At 47.6% G+C, this 16,776-nt stretch overlaps 1 protein-coding gene across 3 annotated transcripts in view; it reads right to left on the bottom strand.

Annotated features, from left to right (window-relative positions):
• Positions 1–7,699, bottom strand: part of ITGA9 (integrin subunit alpha 9) — a 299,963-nt gene extending 292,264 nt beyond the window's left edge. The window contains exon 1 of one of the 3 annotated variants that reach the window (XM_081071751.1): positions 7,602–7,699. Coding sequence is in view for 1 of the 3 variants with exons in the window: in XM_081071749.1 (XP_080927875.1) it covers positions 6,721–6,905 (185 nt within the window). In the remaining 2 variants the exon portion in view is untranslated. Of the gene's footprint in view, positions 1–6,720; positions 6,919–7,347; positions 7,437–7,601 lie in introns of those variants that run through there. The other 2 variants (XM_081071750.1, XM_081071749.1) reach the window with 2 other exon arrangements.
• Positions 7,700–16,776: the final 9,077 nt, after the last annotated feature.

The following is a 16,776-nucleotide window of genomic DNA, read 5'->3' as shown; positions in this document are numbered from 1 at the left end:
CAGCATGTTACCTGGGCCTCTGGCCCATTTGTGAATGGGGCCAAAATGATCGCCAGCTGAAACGACTGTAGGGAATGGTCAGTGAACTAATATGCATAAAACACGTAGAACGGCACTGGACACGTGCAAAGTATGCAGCAAGGGCACTGCTGTGCTATTGTTGCCACTGCTACAAATTTAAACTCACAAGTCCTTTTTGTTCTCCCCCAAAAAAAAACAACAGAAATTGGGGACCCCGTGAGCCTGTGATTTCAAAGATTCTAGATTTTTCCCAATCTTGGATGCACTTTCACTTCCTAAGGCTCCCTCTGACAAAAAGGACGGTCACTATAAAACCCTTGACTCCGCTTTGGGTAGTCACCAAATCCACTGGGCTTAAGGATTTGTGGCTCACAAGGTACCTGGGAGGAGGTCTAATCGAGAGCGCATCCAGCTGCTCCTCAGGTCAGGTTAAGGCGGCGTGCTCCTCCTCACCGCTCACCTGTGACTTCCGTCAGGTCAGCTGGCAGAGAATGTGCTGGAGTCTATTCCAGGGCCAACTCTAATGGCCCAGAATCCTAATCCTCGCTGTGCCGATACAGTGGGATAAGCAAAGGCACAAATGTGCCCAGCCACAGATGTCTGCTGAGGAACACGTCTCCTACCTTCCTAACACAGCCATTCCCACGTGATGGGCTCCAGGGCAGCCATGGAGGTATGTCACCTCATGCAGTTCAGTCCGCTGACAACCTCCAGCTGCAACCCCTTCGGGACTGTCACAGCAATAAAGCTGAGGCCAGTTCTTCCCAGGCAGCTGCAGGCAATGACTGATTGTGATCAAGGTGGCAGGGGTGTCCCTCTTGAGTTGGCTGAGACTTTCATCAGATCTGCAGCACAGTCTGAGGCTCTCCCTGCCCAGTGCTGCTTCCCCCCGCCCCTTGTTCCTTCACAGGCCTTACCCATCTCGCTCCCCTCACCAATAATTCTCTTGCACTTCTATCTCCGTCTTAGCGTCTGCTTCTCGGAGGACACAAAGTGACACAAGCCCAGTCAATGCGCATTGGTCACTGAGGCTGGGTGGGCCTTGGACAATGGGTGGAACTCTGTAAGCCTCCGTTCTCCGAGTGGCAAACTGGAAACCACTCACCAGGGTGTCCCAAAGATTTGATTAAAGACGATTAGGTCTGTGAAAACATTTGACATCTTGTAGATACCCAGCCGTCGGAGATATTTGATAGAATCAGTAGTTTTGATTTCTTACATGTTATTCCCTTGAAAGCAAATGATTTTTGAGAATACCACGGCTGCTTTCAATAAATGTGATAACATTTTCCCTGGACACATCACAATAGGAATTATCAGACAGAGACAGTTTCTTGACCAGCAGCAAGTCACAGGGGACTCAGAGCTGGCTGGAGTCTGGCCCTTCACACCCTCACACTCAGGGCTGTTAGTGACTGGCTGAAAAGAGTCTGTCTTCTTGCCCTGAAAGGGTCTCTCCTGGGCAACACAGCTGCCTCTGGCCCAGCCAGAGTTCAGCACTAGCTCAGAAAACAGCACCCTTGCCAGTTTCTCCAGCTGATATTCAGGGAACCTCCCCGGAAACACCAAGAGACGCTTTCTGGGTCCACTTAGAACGTGGGTTTCGTACACGTGCTGTCCCTTCCTGAGGGTTTGAGGAAGCAGCCTCTGCAGAACCAGTAAGAACCAGGAACAAAGTGTGACAATACTACTTCTAGAAAATCATGACGGGGAAGTGGAGCTACACCCCCGCCTGAGAGCCAGCATGGGACAGAAGAACTCAGCAAAGACGTCCACCACAGAGGTTATGAGAAGGCAGCTGCCAGGCCATTTTTAGGTCTCTCCTCACAAAGATGGGGGAGGGCAGCAAGGATTTTAGGGTCGCCCATCTATAGGTTTTACCTTCACAGAGGCTCTCTTCTGCCCCCTGAACATCCCACGCCTGCCCAAGGACAAGCCTCTCCCCCATCAGAGTCCATATCTGATATTTTCGCTGAGACGCAAGATTAGAACCCCACAACCTTCTCACTCATCAGACCTGCGGGGATTTTTCATTCTTGAATTCCCTCCCCCTTAGCACAGAGCAGGCACTCCAGTGTTTGATGAATAAAAAAAAAAATTCCGCCCCTCTGGCTGCCTACTCGTAATTTTTTAGAATTAAGCCCCTCTGTTTCAGTTTTGAGACTCACATATGCCCAGGGTTGACTTTTCTTTTCCTTATATCGCCTCTTGATTTTGCCTAGCCCTCGAAGACTTAGGTCATTGCTCTAAACCAGGACTGTCCAATTCTGTGATGACGAAAATCTTCTCGCTGTGTGCTCTCCAAAACAGTAGCCAGTAGCCACATGTGGCCATTGAGCACTTGACACGTGGCTGGTACGACGGAGCAACTGAACTCTTAATTTTACTTGGTGGCAACTCATTTTACTTTTAGTAGCACTACCATCTGGCTAGTGGCAACGGTATTGGCAGCAGGACTGCCTAGCTTGTTCTTTTCATTCTCAACCTCAATGCAACGCGAGGATGTCATGTTCTCCTTGGCTCTGAGGCACCTGCTATTCCTCACTGAATGATGCTCTGACAACCTTCCCAAAGCAAAAAGCCACCACGTCTTCCATTTCCGAGCACTTGCTCTGTGTCTGAGCGCAGGCGTCTTGCTATGGCCCAGGAGACGGGGCAGGAAGCACATCGCCAGAAAGGAAGCCAGGACACCCAACCACCTGGGACTCCAGGGCGTCTGGGGCAGACAGGAAGAGGGGAGGGGTGTGAAAGAAACCCACTCTGGGGCCTGGACGCCAGCTGGGCTGCATTTATTTATATCACAGGGTGTTACAGTTGTCTGCCCTGCAGCTGAGGAATCGGTCCACGTCGAAGGGAAGGGGACAGAAATCGGCTTTGTCCATGTTCCCTGGCACCTACTGCTGTTGTGCAAAGGGTGCAAGAAGACCCGGGGGTGGGGGAGGAATAGGAGAGGAAGCTGTCCCTGGGCAGGCAGACACCCTTTGGGTGTCATTGCAAAGGAGGATACTGAGTCACCTGCATATTTGCATCCAAACTGATACTTATAACTGTAGCACTGCCCATGGTCCAGCTGGCCATCGGAACAACTCCCACTGCGTGGCAACAGAGGGACCACTCAAGCCAAACACTTGGAGAGATGCAGGGTCTCAGGCGCTGTTTGCAATAAACTATGACTGTGGAAGCTGGACTCAGTCCCCAGGGCTCGGAAAAGCAAAGCCACCCCCATCTCTTATACAGAGAGCTAGGACCGTCTGATCAGTGGCCATTTGGGTTTCAAAAAGAATGGATAGAAATGCTCAATTATGGGATTAAAGAAGTGGCACTGGTTCTACTGGTTCGCGTGCTTTGTGATATGCACCTCAGGAACCCCGACACCAGGAGCCCTCAGCTCTGCCCTTGGTGCCTGAGCTCCATCCCTGCCCCTCCAGCACATTCTTTTCCCTCCCTTGCCCTCCATACAACAAATCCTTTCACCTGTAAAAAAGGTGCTTAAGTACACGAAGTTCATTAAACCACTACTATGGAATTAAGAAGCTAGGGAGCAATTTCAAGAAGAAAAACATGACACATAACAAGGTTTAATTAACATTTGCATTCTTTTCCTTTCAAAGTTTCAATATGTTCCTTTTCCTTTCCGTGTCTATCACTTACCTCCCTCCCTCATTTTGTCTGTTCGTAATCTTTCTAAGGCCCCCTCATGCAGGTTGCTATGCTGGTCCATTGCACTGGAGCAGTCCTTTGGCAAATTATTCCACAACTCCCGTGACCAAGTTAATGCATTTCTCTCAAGTACACACCTTGGCTTCCCTACCACTTTGGAAATGCATAGAAAAGGCCTTAAAACCTCCCTCCTCTCTGACCTAGCAATTCTAAGCCCAGGAATTTATTTGAAGGAAATCATTAAGGATGTCCACAAAGCTTTAATTACAAGGATGTTTACCCCTGATGTTGTTTATCATCGTGAATAATTGTGAACAACCTACTTGTCCCTCAAGTAGGGCTGAAAGACCCAAGGCCCAGGGACTGGCTGGCAGCAAGAGACCAACAGTCAGTCACTAAGTCAATCAACCAACCGCAGAGCTGACAGTTAAGGTAGAGACCTTGGGTCAATCCAAATTCCACACGGCCGGAATTTTATAAATGTAGGGTGACTACCTTTAAGAAAATTAATACAGAATTATAATTATGCAGAGTATAAAATGAGGCTTCAGGGCTTTGGTGGGGGCCTGTATGAGTAAGGGCCTTTGCTGGAAGTGTCATTAACGCCACGGTAAGTCCAGCCTCAAGAGAAAAGAAAAGTGAAAGGGGGAGATGCTGGAAGTTTCTTGCTTCAAAGGCCACAGCTTACCATGACTGGGCAGCATAATCACCAGAGAATAACATTCAAGGTCTAAGACAAAGAATATTGGGAGGAAGGGAGAGAAGAGAAAAAGGATGGGGAGGAAGATACTTGGAAACAGCAGCGAGAAGGTAGATAAGCCAAACCAAGATAAAATTAAGGCAATGTCTGTGTGTTGGGGGGGAATTGCTTTAAAAAGATTTCAGTAGAGGTTAGTCGGTATCTGAGAAACTGTAGGGACAAGAACTCCGATAGAAAGAGCGGTGCGCGCAGAATCAGAAGCAGTCTGATCCTTTGGGGCAGCAGCCTGGCTGCGGATGCATTCCTACTGACCCCTCCACGGGACATGTGATTTCCACATCTCCACTGACACCAAGGCCAGTTCCACCTTCTCTCTGCCATTCACCTGGGTGCCAAGTTGAAAGCCAGACCATCTTTTCTTGCACTTGTCAAATGTAGTCATGTTGCTCAGATTTTCTCATCCTCTTTTGAAAAAGCAGGCTCAACTCTTTCCCAATGTCAGATCTGCTCTCCGCTTCTCCCATTTGTTCCCCAGCTGGGGAAGCTTTGACCTGTGGCCCATCCAAATCTAGGCAAGCGTCCTGGCACCTGTCCCTTGAGCTGAGCTGTTGAAGAGCTTCAAGAGCTCGCAGCGCACGAGCCTGTGCAGCTGCAGACCCCACACAATGCCCCAGTGCCATTGCCTGCCTCTCCTCGGGAGCTCCCTGCCCAGAGAAGTCCTTCTATTCTTTACAGCTCTCCCCACCTGCTTTGTGCCAAGGTCACACAGTCCAGGAGCCCAGCGCAGGATTCTGGGGTGTGTTCTCCACTGCTTGAACCCAGGCTGCATTCTCAGCCACATCCAGAGCCCCCAGCGGACTCTGAGTGTGGAGGAGGACGTGGAAAAGGTGTTCAGCCTGCTTTGCTTTTAAAGGCGGACTTGTCAAGTGCAGGGAAAAGAGTCTGGCCTTAAACTCAGCAACTAAGGTGATGGTGGGGAGGGAGACGTGAAACCGGACAGGAGTACACAAGGACTTTAACAACTGGTTCTCTTGGAGGCAGCTCTTCAAACATCATGATTGTCAATGTGCTGGCTGGTCACAGCGTCCCCACTTTTCCAGGAATTTGTGAGGACTTGATCTGGAAACCCACCCTTTTCTATCAGCCTCTGTCCAACTCAGAGCAGTGACTCTCCCACAGAACATGCTGAGAGCACAGACATCACTGACCTTGCCCTTCCAGCCTGCAACCCCTAAGGGTGTTCACACTGGAGACCACACAATAAACGTCCCCTGGGCCCCCAATGGGGCATGACCTTGAATAGGAGAACTATGCATGGACCTAACTCTCTTTGATGAAGAAGGGACCCTTGTGTGGCTGTTTCATCTCCCAGGGGAAAAGGTCAGGAGGGACCAATCTCTCCTCAGTACTTCTCTGGGGCTAAGCACTCAGGCTCTGTGCCCCTTAGCTGATGGTGCTTGACCAGGGAGAGCTCTTTAGGGGGACACTTACCCTGGAGACTCTCAGAGGAACACTCAAGGGGCAACTGGACTCCTTGACTTCTACAGAACCGCATCCCTCTCCTAAGGCTTGTGGTGCTTGTCTCCTGTTCAGTGACCTACGTGAAAGGAGGCCCAGGCTGCCCCAGAAATCACCCACCAACCCTGCTGGCCTCCTCACTTGGGGATCTGGACCATCCTCCATTGTTGCCTCCAGGACCTTCTCAGGAGCTTCCACAGAAGTCCTTGAAAGGGAGGAGGGGGCCTCTGGGCTCAATGTGCCCCTTGGGGTCCCAGACACTCGGCTTCTGACCCCATTGCCCCCACCCCACCACCAACCGCACACACAGCTCATTCCCCTCACACCCCAGGGTAAGTGCTTCCTGGGCGCAGCGGCGCGGGACGGCTTGAACCCCGCGGGAGGCGGGTGCGGTGCCACCAAGAGTCCCCGAAACTGCGGGTTCTGCATGTCGTGCGCCTCCTTCCCGGCCCGGAGGTTCGGATGCCAGCCGGGCCAGCGGCAGCACCTCGGGGCCGCAGGAGCCAAGTTCCTTCGCGATCCAGAGGGTTAAGCCGACTCTGGCTGGGAGGCCGAGGCCGGTTCTCCCCGCACGCTCCGGGCTGGGACCCCGCGCGGCGCCCGGCACGGCCCCCTCCGATTCTGGGCGCCACCCGGGAAGTCCTCGGGACGGGGACCGGCGTCTCCGTCCTCCCCGCCTTTCCTCCTCCGCCTGGCCGAGCGCAGCGGAGACATTTAAATCGCCCCCCCGGGACGGCGGCGTGGAGGAGGCCGGAAAGGCGGCGGCGGCCGGGGGTCTGAGGCCGGGGCGGGGGCCGGGCGGGGGCCGCGAGGACACTCACCAGCGCGTGTTGTCGTGGAAGTGCTCCAGCACCGCGTAGCCGAAGAAGGAACCGGCGGGACCCTGGAAGCGCACGGGGCGCTGCGAGTCCACGTTGTAGGCGCCCGCGGGGGTCCCCGCGGCCACGAGCGCCAGGAGCAACGCGCGGAGCCCCCCGGCGCCCGTCCGCGCCGCCGAGCCGCCCATCCCCAGCCGGCCCCCGCCCTCTCTGTGCCCCGCGAGCAGGGCGCCCAGCCCGCAGCAGCGGCGGGGCCGCGGGGTCCGCCGGCGGCCGGCAGGCTCCCGGGGACGGGAGCTGTGCGCGCACACGCGGGCGGGCTGCGGGGCCCGGCGGGGGCCGTGGGCCGTGCGAGCGCGGGAGGCGAGCGCAGCGCGGCCCGGAGCGGGCGGCGTCCTCGGTCCCGCGGAGAAGTCTGCGCGCTCGCCGCGAGCGGGGCCCGGCCGGCAGCTCTGCCCGCGGAGAGGCGCGCCCGCGGGCGGGGAGCCCAGGCGGCGGGACGGCGCGGCAGCGCCCCCTGCGGGCCGCGAGCCCCCACGCACCGCCCCGGCCCGCGGGGACCGGGCGACCAGCCAGGTTCCTCCGGCGGCCGGGCCTCCCCACCCCGCCCTGCGTGTGCGCGACCCTAACCCTCTCTGCAGCTGCGTGCTCTCCGCGCCCGGCTGGGTCTCTGCTGGTGTCTCTCGTTCCCTCTCAGTCTCACACGGACATCAACGACCAAAGGAAGGCGGGGGAAGAATGGAGTTTATAGTCGAGCCCTGCCCATCTGCTGCCCCGTCACCTAGCTGTGAGATAACCTGTGTGAGGCAAGTGCTCCGCAAAGGGCAGCTGTTGGTAACGACAGTAGCCACGCGGAAGAGAGCAGGGTAGCAGATTGTGCGCACCTGGTCCCCGAGACCGCTGAGCCCTAAGTGCGGCGCTCACCACGGCAGCATCAACATCACCTGGGAACTTGCTAGAAATGCAGATCAGCAGGTCCTCCTCCAGATCTGCTGGCTGAATGGGAAGCTCTGGGGTTTGGGCGGAGGGCGAGAGAGAGAGGGAGAGGTTCTCATGAAAAGATCCTTCCACGGATTTCGGCAAGTTCTTAAAAGGTAATGTAGTCTTTAAAAGGTTAGGAACCACGGATCTAAAACACACTGATTTCAATCTCCGTAACTAAACCCTAGAAGTGATAGCAGGTGAAAATTGTAGCTAGTCTTCGATTTAACAAAACAGTAGCTCTCAAACCTGGCTGTGGGGACACAGTCCCAGAGAGCAGTTTCCAGGCTCTCGACCTCACGTGGAAAGGTGCTGGCTCCGCTAGTAGATGGCCGTCAGCTGTGATCAGATGGCCATCAGCTGTGACCAGTTAGCCATTAGCGGCTGATACAGCTGCCTTAGCTGGGTTGGTTGGTTGGCAGAGAAGAGTGGATGGTGGGTTGCAGATCGTGTGGCTCCTACTTCCTATGTCTCGCCCCACACCCAGCGAGACTGTTGGGGTACTGGCATACCAGTACTGGCTACCCCTGGGGTACTGGCGGATGTTTGCTTTTGTGTCTCAACCAGCCGCCATTGAGAATATAGTGGTGTGACTCCCCCATCTATGGCTCCATGGGTGTCCATTTTTGGCCTCACCATGTCCTGCGTTCTTATGCCGGGAGCGGGAGCTGAGACCCTGCATGACATTGGCTGTAGATCAAACCCTCAAACCATCATTTTAAAATACAGATTTACAAACCCCAGTCTGGGTCAGAATCTCTAAGGATGAGGCCCAGAAATCTGCTTTCAGATACCTCTCAGGAGATAGTAAGTAGCCAGGTTTGGGAAGCACTGGCCTCCAGGAGAATCAGAGTTCTCTGTTGTGTTCTTGAACATGAGATACCACGATGTGCTAGAGAGAACATAGGATTTGGCCTCAGATGACACTGATTTAATTCCCCAGTCTGACTAGCTGTGTAATCTTGAGAAGTCAATGAAACAGGGATACTAATAAATTAATAAGCTCACCGATGGAATTCTTGAGACACCATTTTTTAACTGTAAAACTCTAAACATTTGTTAGTTATTCGTATAATCTGACATGGAGCAAGAGCTCAATTTCCCTGTTGCCAAAATAAGCTTTCCAACAGAGACTCGATCTGAAGGGTGTATCTCCAGGATGACTTCCTGCCTGGGGGACATAATATTTCAAATCTGGCCATACAGGATGCAGATTTGCTTCATGGGGGTGTGCCTTTTGAAAAACTACATCTCTCGTCCAATTTTCTAACTGAAATGACAACCAACTGTTCTTTTTCCCTCCCTTTATTCTCTCACTTGAAGAACTAATCGGAAGGCATTCCAATAACCCTGGTGGTTGCAGACTGAACAACATGCTTTATCAGCTCACCTGTCATCTGCCTTTCCTAGAACCTGCCATCAGTTTCCCTAAGGCAGACTACTTCCTTCCAGGGGTGAAAGAAGTGATGGTTTTTCCCTGGCTCCCTCCCCACCCCACTGCACAGAGGAATACTGAAATAATCTAATGTCCCAGCGGAAACAATGGTGATTTTTCATAAGCTTTGAAAGAGTCTTTAAGATTAATTGGTCTATTTTATCTCCTGCCTTTCTCTACCAACTATTTTTTTTCCTTATAAATTGTAAATGTTTGCCTGCCCCTTGTTAGTTCCTAATTGCTTAAATACTAGGTCAAAAGCTAAGTACATGTCTATCTAAGGCTCTTACTACAAGCTGATTGACTCAGTAACCTTTAAGTTTAGAATATAATTTTTCATTACAAAAACTCTAAATTATAACAGAAATTTCTTCCAGTTGAGAAGATAGTAAAGTGAGTATTTTCAGGTCTTGTCTTGAGCCAGGTTTTTGCCTGAGAAGTTTTTTCCTGGCCTGTCCTCACCCTGTTCTCCGACAGAAAATGTTGACTCCTCCTTGATGGAGCTCCCCAGACATGAGACTCCCAACAACTTCCTTGGTTCCGCCTCCTGAGAGCGCCCCTTTCTGGGCTCTGCTGGAATGTATCTCGGAGGGAGTCTATCTCCCGTCCCACTCCCATCCTCACTTTATACATGGGGAAAATAAGGCACAGAGAGGTTAGGCAAAATATACGTATTAATAGTAACAACCTCATAAGTTTTCTATAATGATTAAATAATATAAAGTATATATAGCATAGTATGTGGCACATAGGAAATACTCTAAATAGTAACTATATCTTATTCATTCTTTAAGCTGCATTCTAAGTAATTTCAGTTTTATTTTCCAGTTCACTAATTCTCTCTTCAGTTGTGTATAATCTGTTGTTTTACCAGTCCTTTGAATTTGTGATTTTCATTATTACATTTTTTTAATCTAAAAAATTCTCCGTGGTCCTTCTTTTAAAAACTGCCTTGTCAATTTTGATGATGTCTTGCTCCTTAATCATATTTCCATCATCTTCCTTACTTTCTTTAAATAAATTGAACTTGTTTGTTTTATATTGTTTCTGGTAAGTCTAATATCTACAGTCTGTACATTTGCTCCTGCAGTTTGTGGTCTCTGCTTTTTCTCTCTCAGGGTGGCTGGTTTCCTGTGTGTTATGTAATCTTTGGCTGTGAGTTCATGTTCCTTGGAAATTTATCGTTGTTTAGACTATGTTCCTCCAAAAACGGTTTGTGTTTACTATTGCCAGTTGCCTGGAGCACTGCTGTTTCACCACTACTTTCTGCCTTGTATTTTTTTTCTATAGCACAACTTATGGTTCAATATTAACCTAAATTTCTGGCTTGTATTTTTTTTCTATAGCACAACTTATGGTTCAATATTCTCAGGGGATACTTTTTCATTTTAGTTTTATCATTCCACCAAAAGCCAAGGAGGTCAAGACCAAAAAGACTTGTTACAATATCTCTCTGTGGGGCAGGCGTTATCCTAATTCACCAACAAAAAGTGTTAAGCTTGATTTGTGTCTCCAATCTGAGTACACGTAGGCTTGGGTCCCAGGCTTTGTCTCCTGTCCCCTACATGTGTGAGAACCATTTAACTCCAGATATAACCAAGGCAAATGCTGATATTAGCACTCACTTTTCTTCCTAGATTAGAAATTTTTTTTCATTTTTTCTGGCCTCTGAACATTTGCTTTATTTCTTGCCACCTTAACAATCCATTATTCGTTTTTATTTTTCACTCAGCAATTTCAGGTGTTTTGTACCAGGGAAGATTCCCAGCTATCTGGCCATTTGTTTTACTACATTGCCAGAAAGGAAATCTCATGGAATAACCTAATCGTGTTCTTGAACACTTTATTCTACTAGGAGGTTTCACGTTATTTCCAGTCCTTAAAGAGGAGCCAGGATAAATGGGGGACTCTAGAATTTGAAAATCAGCTTGGTGTAAAGAAAAGCCCTTTGACATCTAGGCAAGAGTTTTTTTGTTGTTGTTGTTTTGTTCTTTTATTTATTTATTTTCAATTTATTGGGGTGACAATTGTTAATGAAATTACATAATTTCAGGTGTACAATTCTGTATTACACCATCTATAAATCCCATTGTGTGTTCACCACCCAGAGTCAGTTCTCCTTCCATCACCATATATTTGATCCCCTTTACCCTCATCTCCCGCCGCCCCCCCCCCTTACCCTCTGGTAACCACTAAACTATTGTCTGTGTCTATGAGTTTTTGTTTCTCATTTGTTTGTCTTGTTCTTTTGTTGCTTTTGGTTTATATACCACATATCAGTGAAATCATAGGGTTCTCTGCTTTTTCTGCTTGACTTATTTCACTTAGCATTATATTCTCAAGATCCATCCATGTTGTCACAAATGTTCCTATATCATCTTTCCTTAATGCCGAATAGTATTCCATTATGTATATATACCACAACTTCTTTATCCATTCATCTATCGAAGGACATTTTGGTTGTTTCCATGTCTTGGCCACCGTAAACAAAGCTGCAATGAACATTGGAGCACACGTGTCTTTATGTATAAATGATTTCAAATTCTTTGGGTAGATACCCAGGAGAGGGATTGCTGGGTCAGATGGTAATTCTATTCGTAATTTTTTGAGGAACCTCCACACTGCCTTCCATAGCGGCTGCACCAGTCTGCATTCCCACCAACAGTGCATGAGGGTTCCTTTTTCTCCACAGCCTCTCCAACACTTGTTACTATTTGTCTTGTTGATGATGGCCATTCTGACTGGGGTGAGGTGATATCTCATTGTGGTTTTTATTTGCATTTCTCTGATGATTAGTGATGTTGAGCTTTTTTTCATATGTCTATTTAGGCAAGAGTTTTTGAAATGAAAGGACTTTCTTAGCATCCTTGCTCTTCACTGCCCCAGGATGAGTTATAGCAAGAACATTTACAGGAGGACTGAGAATATGACAGTAAAGTCTTTTATTTCTTTGTTTACTTATTTATTTGCTCACAGATAATTGATTTATTCACTACTTTAAACTTTTTCAAACCATAAAAATAGTGAAAAACAAGTCTTCCTTCCACTCCTTTCCTCCAATCCCACTATTCCTAGGGACAGCCATGGCCAGCCACAGCTTCTCAGCATGCTTCTAGAAATACTCTGTGCATCTTCCTGTGAAGGGCTTTTTTATACACATACTAGCATACCCCACACATTATGCCTTGTTTTTTTTTTTAAGCTTAGCAATGTGTTAGAAATGCTCCATATTGATACGACTCATTTTTCTAATAGCTGCATGGGTTTCCATCATCTAGATGGACTACAGCAGGTTTAAACAAGCTCCCACCACGCCCAGTTGGGAGACATTGTTGACTGTTAGAAAAAAAATGCTGCTGTGAACATCTGTGACCCTGGGTATTTCTATAGAATAAATTCCTAAAATTGCAATTCCTTAGTCAAGGAGAATGTGCATTTTAATTGTTATGGATATCACTAAATTGCCCTACAAACAAGTTGAATCAATTTATAGACCAAATATCAGTGTATAAGAATACCTGCTTCTGAGGGCTCTCAATCTATTTAAATCACTATGTTCTTACTTACTTTCTTAATAAGCTAACAATTTGTCCGGCTGATTGAATTCAACCAGAAAGCCTTGATATAAATGAATTATTTTATCAGAATATATTGTGCACCATACGTAGGTATTATGCCAATATTGAATATCATACTTCTTTACAGATGCATAACTGGAAAGTTGCATGTAAATTATATGTGAAATTCATGTTTTATTTCTAAATTACTTTCTGATTTTGAAGATGCTTTATCTCCCTTCCCGGTTGATAGGCTATTGGAAATAGAGGCTTTGACTTAAATCTAAGTTCATATGCTTTCTCTTCCCCTTCCTACCTCCTCTCTGTGCCACAACCTGAACCTCAAAATATTAAAAATCCAATTATATTTTAAAGCTCCATCCTCCCTAGCAGTCACCTCCTAGGAATTTATCATAAGAAAATAATTGGATATGAGATTTTAAAATGCTTGCATGAAGATTTTCATGATAGCTTTGTAATAGTGAAAAATTGCAAATTGCTAAATGACTCAATGTTTATGGGAAAGACATTGGCTTATACTTTATGGGCAGCCACAGAATGTAAAACTATGCAGCCATCATATAAATGGAAAAGGGTCTAGCTGACTGATCTCAGTATGTATACACACATGAAATGGCTTTGTTTTTTTTCTAGTAATCGCGATCACCATAGTCCACTAAATAGCAGCCTGTCCCAGTACACTTCCATAACTCTTCAGACCATTAGTTACTCAATAGTCTCATTTTGTCAGTAAGACTTTATCTTGTTCATTTAAAACTTCAAACTCATTCATTTCAAATCTATCCTCTTATCCCCAGCTCACTGGCTATAAGGTCTTGGAGGCCATGTATGTGTATATGTATGTGTGTGTGTGTGTGTGTGTGTGTGTGTGTGTGTGTGTGTATTAGGGTCACCTTCCCTCACACACACACATATCTCCTTCCCTATGTCCACCCTTCTATGGGTGGAGATGAGGGGCCAAGAAAAGAAGTCTCCTTACTTGACCACCTGGGATGATTGGTTTTTGCTGCCCACTCTCTATTGGTCGTCATCACTCAAATAGCTTGTCTGCAGACTCGCTGTGGCCTAAACAGAGGGTGGAGGCCCCAAGAGATCTTGCAGATGAGTGACTCAATCCCAAACAGGCCCATAGGCTCTGGTAATTCCTTGTGAGATTTGGCCCCATCCCTCTGTTGTCACCAAGCTGGTGGCCTTGCTCTACAGTTCTCTGATGTGAGTACCTCCTGCCCCTATGATATGATGGTCTCACATGAGCCCCCGGCCCACATTCCATCATCTGCCACCCCAACCTGGGTGCAGCAATGTGGTAGAGATACCCGTCATTCTCCCCGGAATGGAACCTCAAAGGTTTTTGCCCTTCTCCAGTGGCTGTACCCCTTTTCCTCTTCATTCCCATTCCTTCCTTACCATCGTCCTCAGCTGTAAGCTGGTAGCTTAGCATAACCAAGGAACAATACATCAGCTTCCCCTTCTTATAATCACCTAGAAATGTTATGACCAAGTATATTGAGAGTCCCTTCCGGAGATTCGAGGGAGAAAAATCTGACAAGCATCCCTCCCTCAGTCCTCTCCATGGGGCAGTAAGAGAAGATGTTAGACTAGCTTCATAGACATTGCACTCCCTCTAAAAGTGACCTTTTTGTAGTTCCAGTCCCCCCAGAAATGTAAGGCCCACAGAGCCATGTCATCCTCTCTAGCTCTTGGGGCACATGGCATCTCATGCTAACAAGTAAGTCTTCTTTGGAGTTAGCCCTAAAGAACTTAATAACATGGCCCTGAACAGTACACAATCTAGGCTATACCCTCCATTATTTGTAACAGACTCACACAAACCTGTTACAAAAGGATGGTGTATAATGTTATATACTGAAAAGGAAATACACCCACAGTACGTGAAGGGGAAAACTCAGGCTTCTTAACAACATGCCCAGTATGATCTGAAATATGTGCATTTTCATGCATCTAACTGTATGCTTACTCATAAAACGTGGTACGGAAGTTTACATCAATTGTTAATAATGGTTATAGTTGAGATTATGGGCTGTTCTTGCTGATCTGTCTGTCTGTCCGTCCGTCCATTCATCCATCCATCCATCCATCCATCCATCCATCCATCCATCCATCCATCCATACTGTTTGAATTGTCTACAGAGAGCCATCAGGGGATGTAGAAGATGCCGCATCCATAAGGCCAAAGCACTAATCAAAGGGAAAGCCGCTTAGAACCAGGGATGTGAATCAAGAGCAGTGCACACAAAGCTGTCTGCACCCTCCCCCACACACACCCCAGCCAATGAAACAGAAACTTGACCTTCACCCAACAGGGGAAGAAAGTGGAGTGAAAGGCAGCCCACATTATCCATCTATTGGCAAGACCCTGCCTACAGCCCTGGTCTCTGTAGAAGGGCTGACACCCACTTCCTGTGAAGGGGCTTTGCCAGCAGAGGTAAGGAGGAGACCAGCCAACATGTGGAAGGAAGTGGTCAATAGCCAGACAGCTCCTCACAGTATTTTCATAGGAGGGAGAGAAGCAGAGAAAGGGCCAAAATCATTCACACACCAGATAATCATTCTCTGAATGATTGATACTTAGCAAAATGCACTTCTTGATGTCAATTCTTCAAAAGTTACATGACCTTATTTTTTCTATAATACAGACTACATTTCCACATGGTTTTGAAATCCAGAAAGTTCAGGGGAAGGGCAAATACTATCACCAAACCTTCAACTATAATAGCAGGCAGAGATTTAAGCAAATACTTTCCCCCTGAAGTATTTCATAAGCCAAAAGTCCAACTATTATTACTGGGTGCAATATTTCCAACCTGCATCCATGCTCAAAAGAATGTTTTTTCCAGAGATCCAAATTTAGGGAAACTGTTTTACGTAATAACCATCAATGTTAGAATAGATCTGTAAATCAAAATGCCATTTTTAAAAAACATGTCTCACCTCAAGTTAAATATGAAAACTAGCACGTCACTTGTCAAAACATTAACATTTTTAAGTGGATGAGGAAGGAGGCCTCAGGTGCTTATCATCCCAACACAGTGGGGAGTCAGGTACATTAGTCTGCTGGGGCTGCCATAACAAGATACTGTGGACTTGGGTGGCGTAAACAACGTACATGCATTTCCTTACCGATCTGGAGATTGGACGTGCAAAATCAAGGTACCATCAGGGTTGGTGTCTGGTGAGAGCCCTCCCCTTGGGTAGCAGACAGCTGCCATCTCTCTGTGGGCTGATGGGACCTCTTCCACACGCACACGTGGAAAGCAAGTGAGCTCTCGGGTGTCTCTTCTTATAAGGACACTAATCACAGCAGATCAGGGCCTCACTGTGTCACTTCATTTGACTTTAATGACTTCCTTCCTCCAAATAAAGCCACACTGGGAGTAGGACTTCAACATATGAATGCAGGGTGGTTGGGGGGAGACACACAGATATTTGGTCCATCAAGTCAGGTTCAAGGTCTCAAGACCTTGAGAAGTTATTTAACCTCTCCAAGTCTTGGGTTCCTTATTTGTAAAGAGAAGCTCCTGTCCAGGGGTTTGCTGTGAGGATTAAATGAGATAAACCTTGGAAAGCACGTTGCAGAGTGTCTGGCATATGGGGAGCAATGGATAAATGTTAGCAATTTAATACCATAATCATTGTGCTGCTTATTTTGCTCTTTTTAAAAGTTATTTTTATTTGGAGTGAAAGAGAAAAAATTCAAACACTTAAGGTGGCTCCATTTTTAAATGGGCCATTTTGGCTTAAAAGTTCGAGACCTCACCATGCCACCTGCTTCAGGTGTACCTTGTGGAGGGCTAAGAAGTAAACGGTGCAGCGGGCAGCCAGGATCTCATCCTCAGGTCAGCCGCCGGCCAGCAGGGATCATTTCTCAGGGCTGTCTCTACAGTCACCTCATTAACTGTCAAATTGCATCTCACCAGCTTCCCAGATGTGCACCATCCGTGGAAATTCCTGAAATGTCTTCCTTAGTGATTTCCTCAAGCTTCCACCTATGTTTTCATGGTTCAAATGTAGGAGGGTGGATTTAAGGTGATGGCCCTTAGTGTG

This window comes from Rhinolophus hipposideros (assembly GCF_964194185.1).
Source record: "Rhinolophus hipposideros genome assembly, chromosome: 14".
NCBI classification, from domain to species: domain Eukaryota; kingdom Metazoa; phylum Chordata; class Mammalia; order Chiroptera; family Rhinolophidae; genus Rhinolophus; species Rhinolophus hipposideros.
This window is presented reverse-complemented; position numbering and strand designations above follow the sequence as displayed.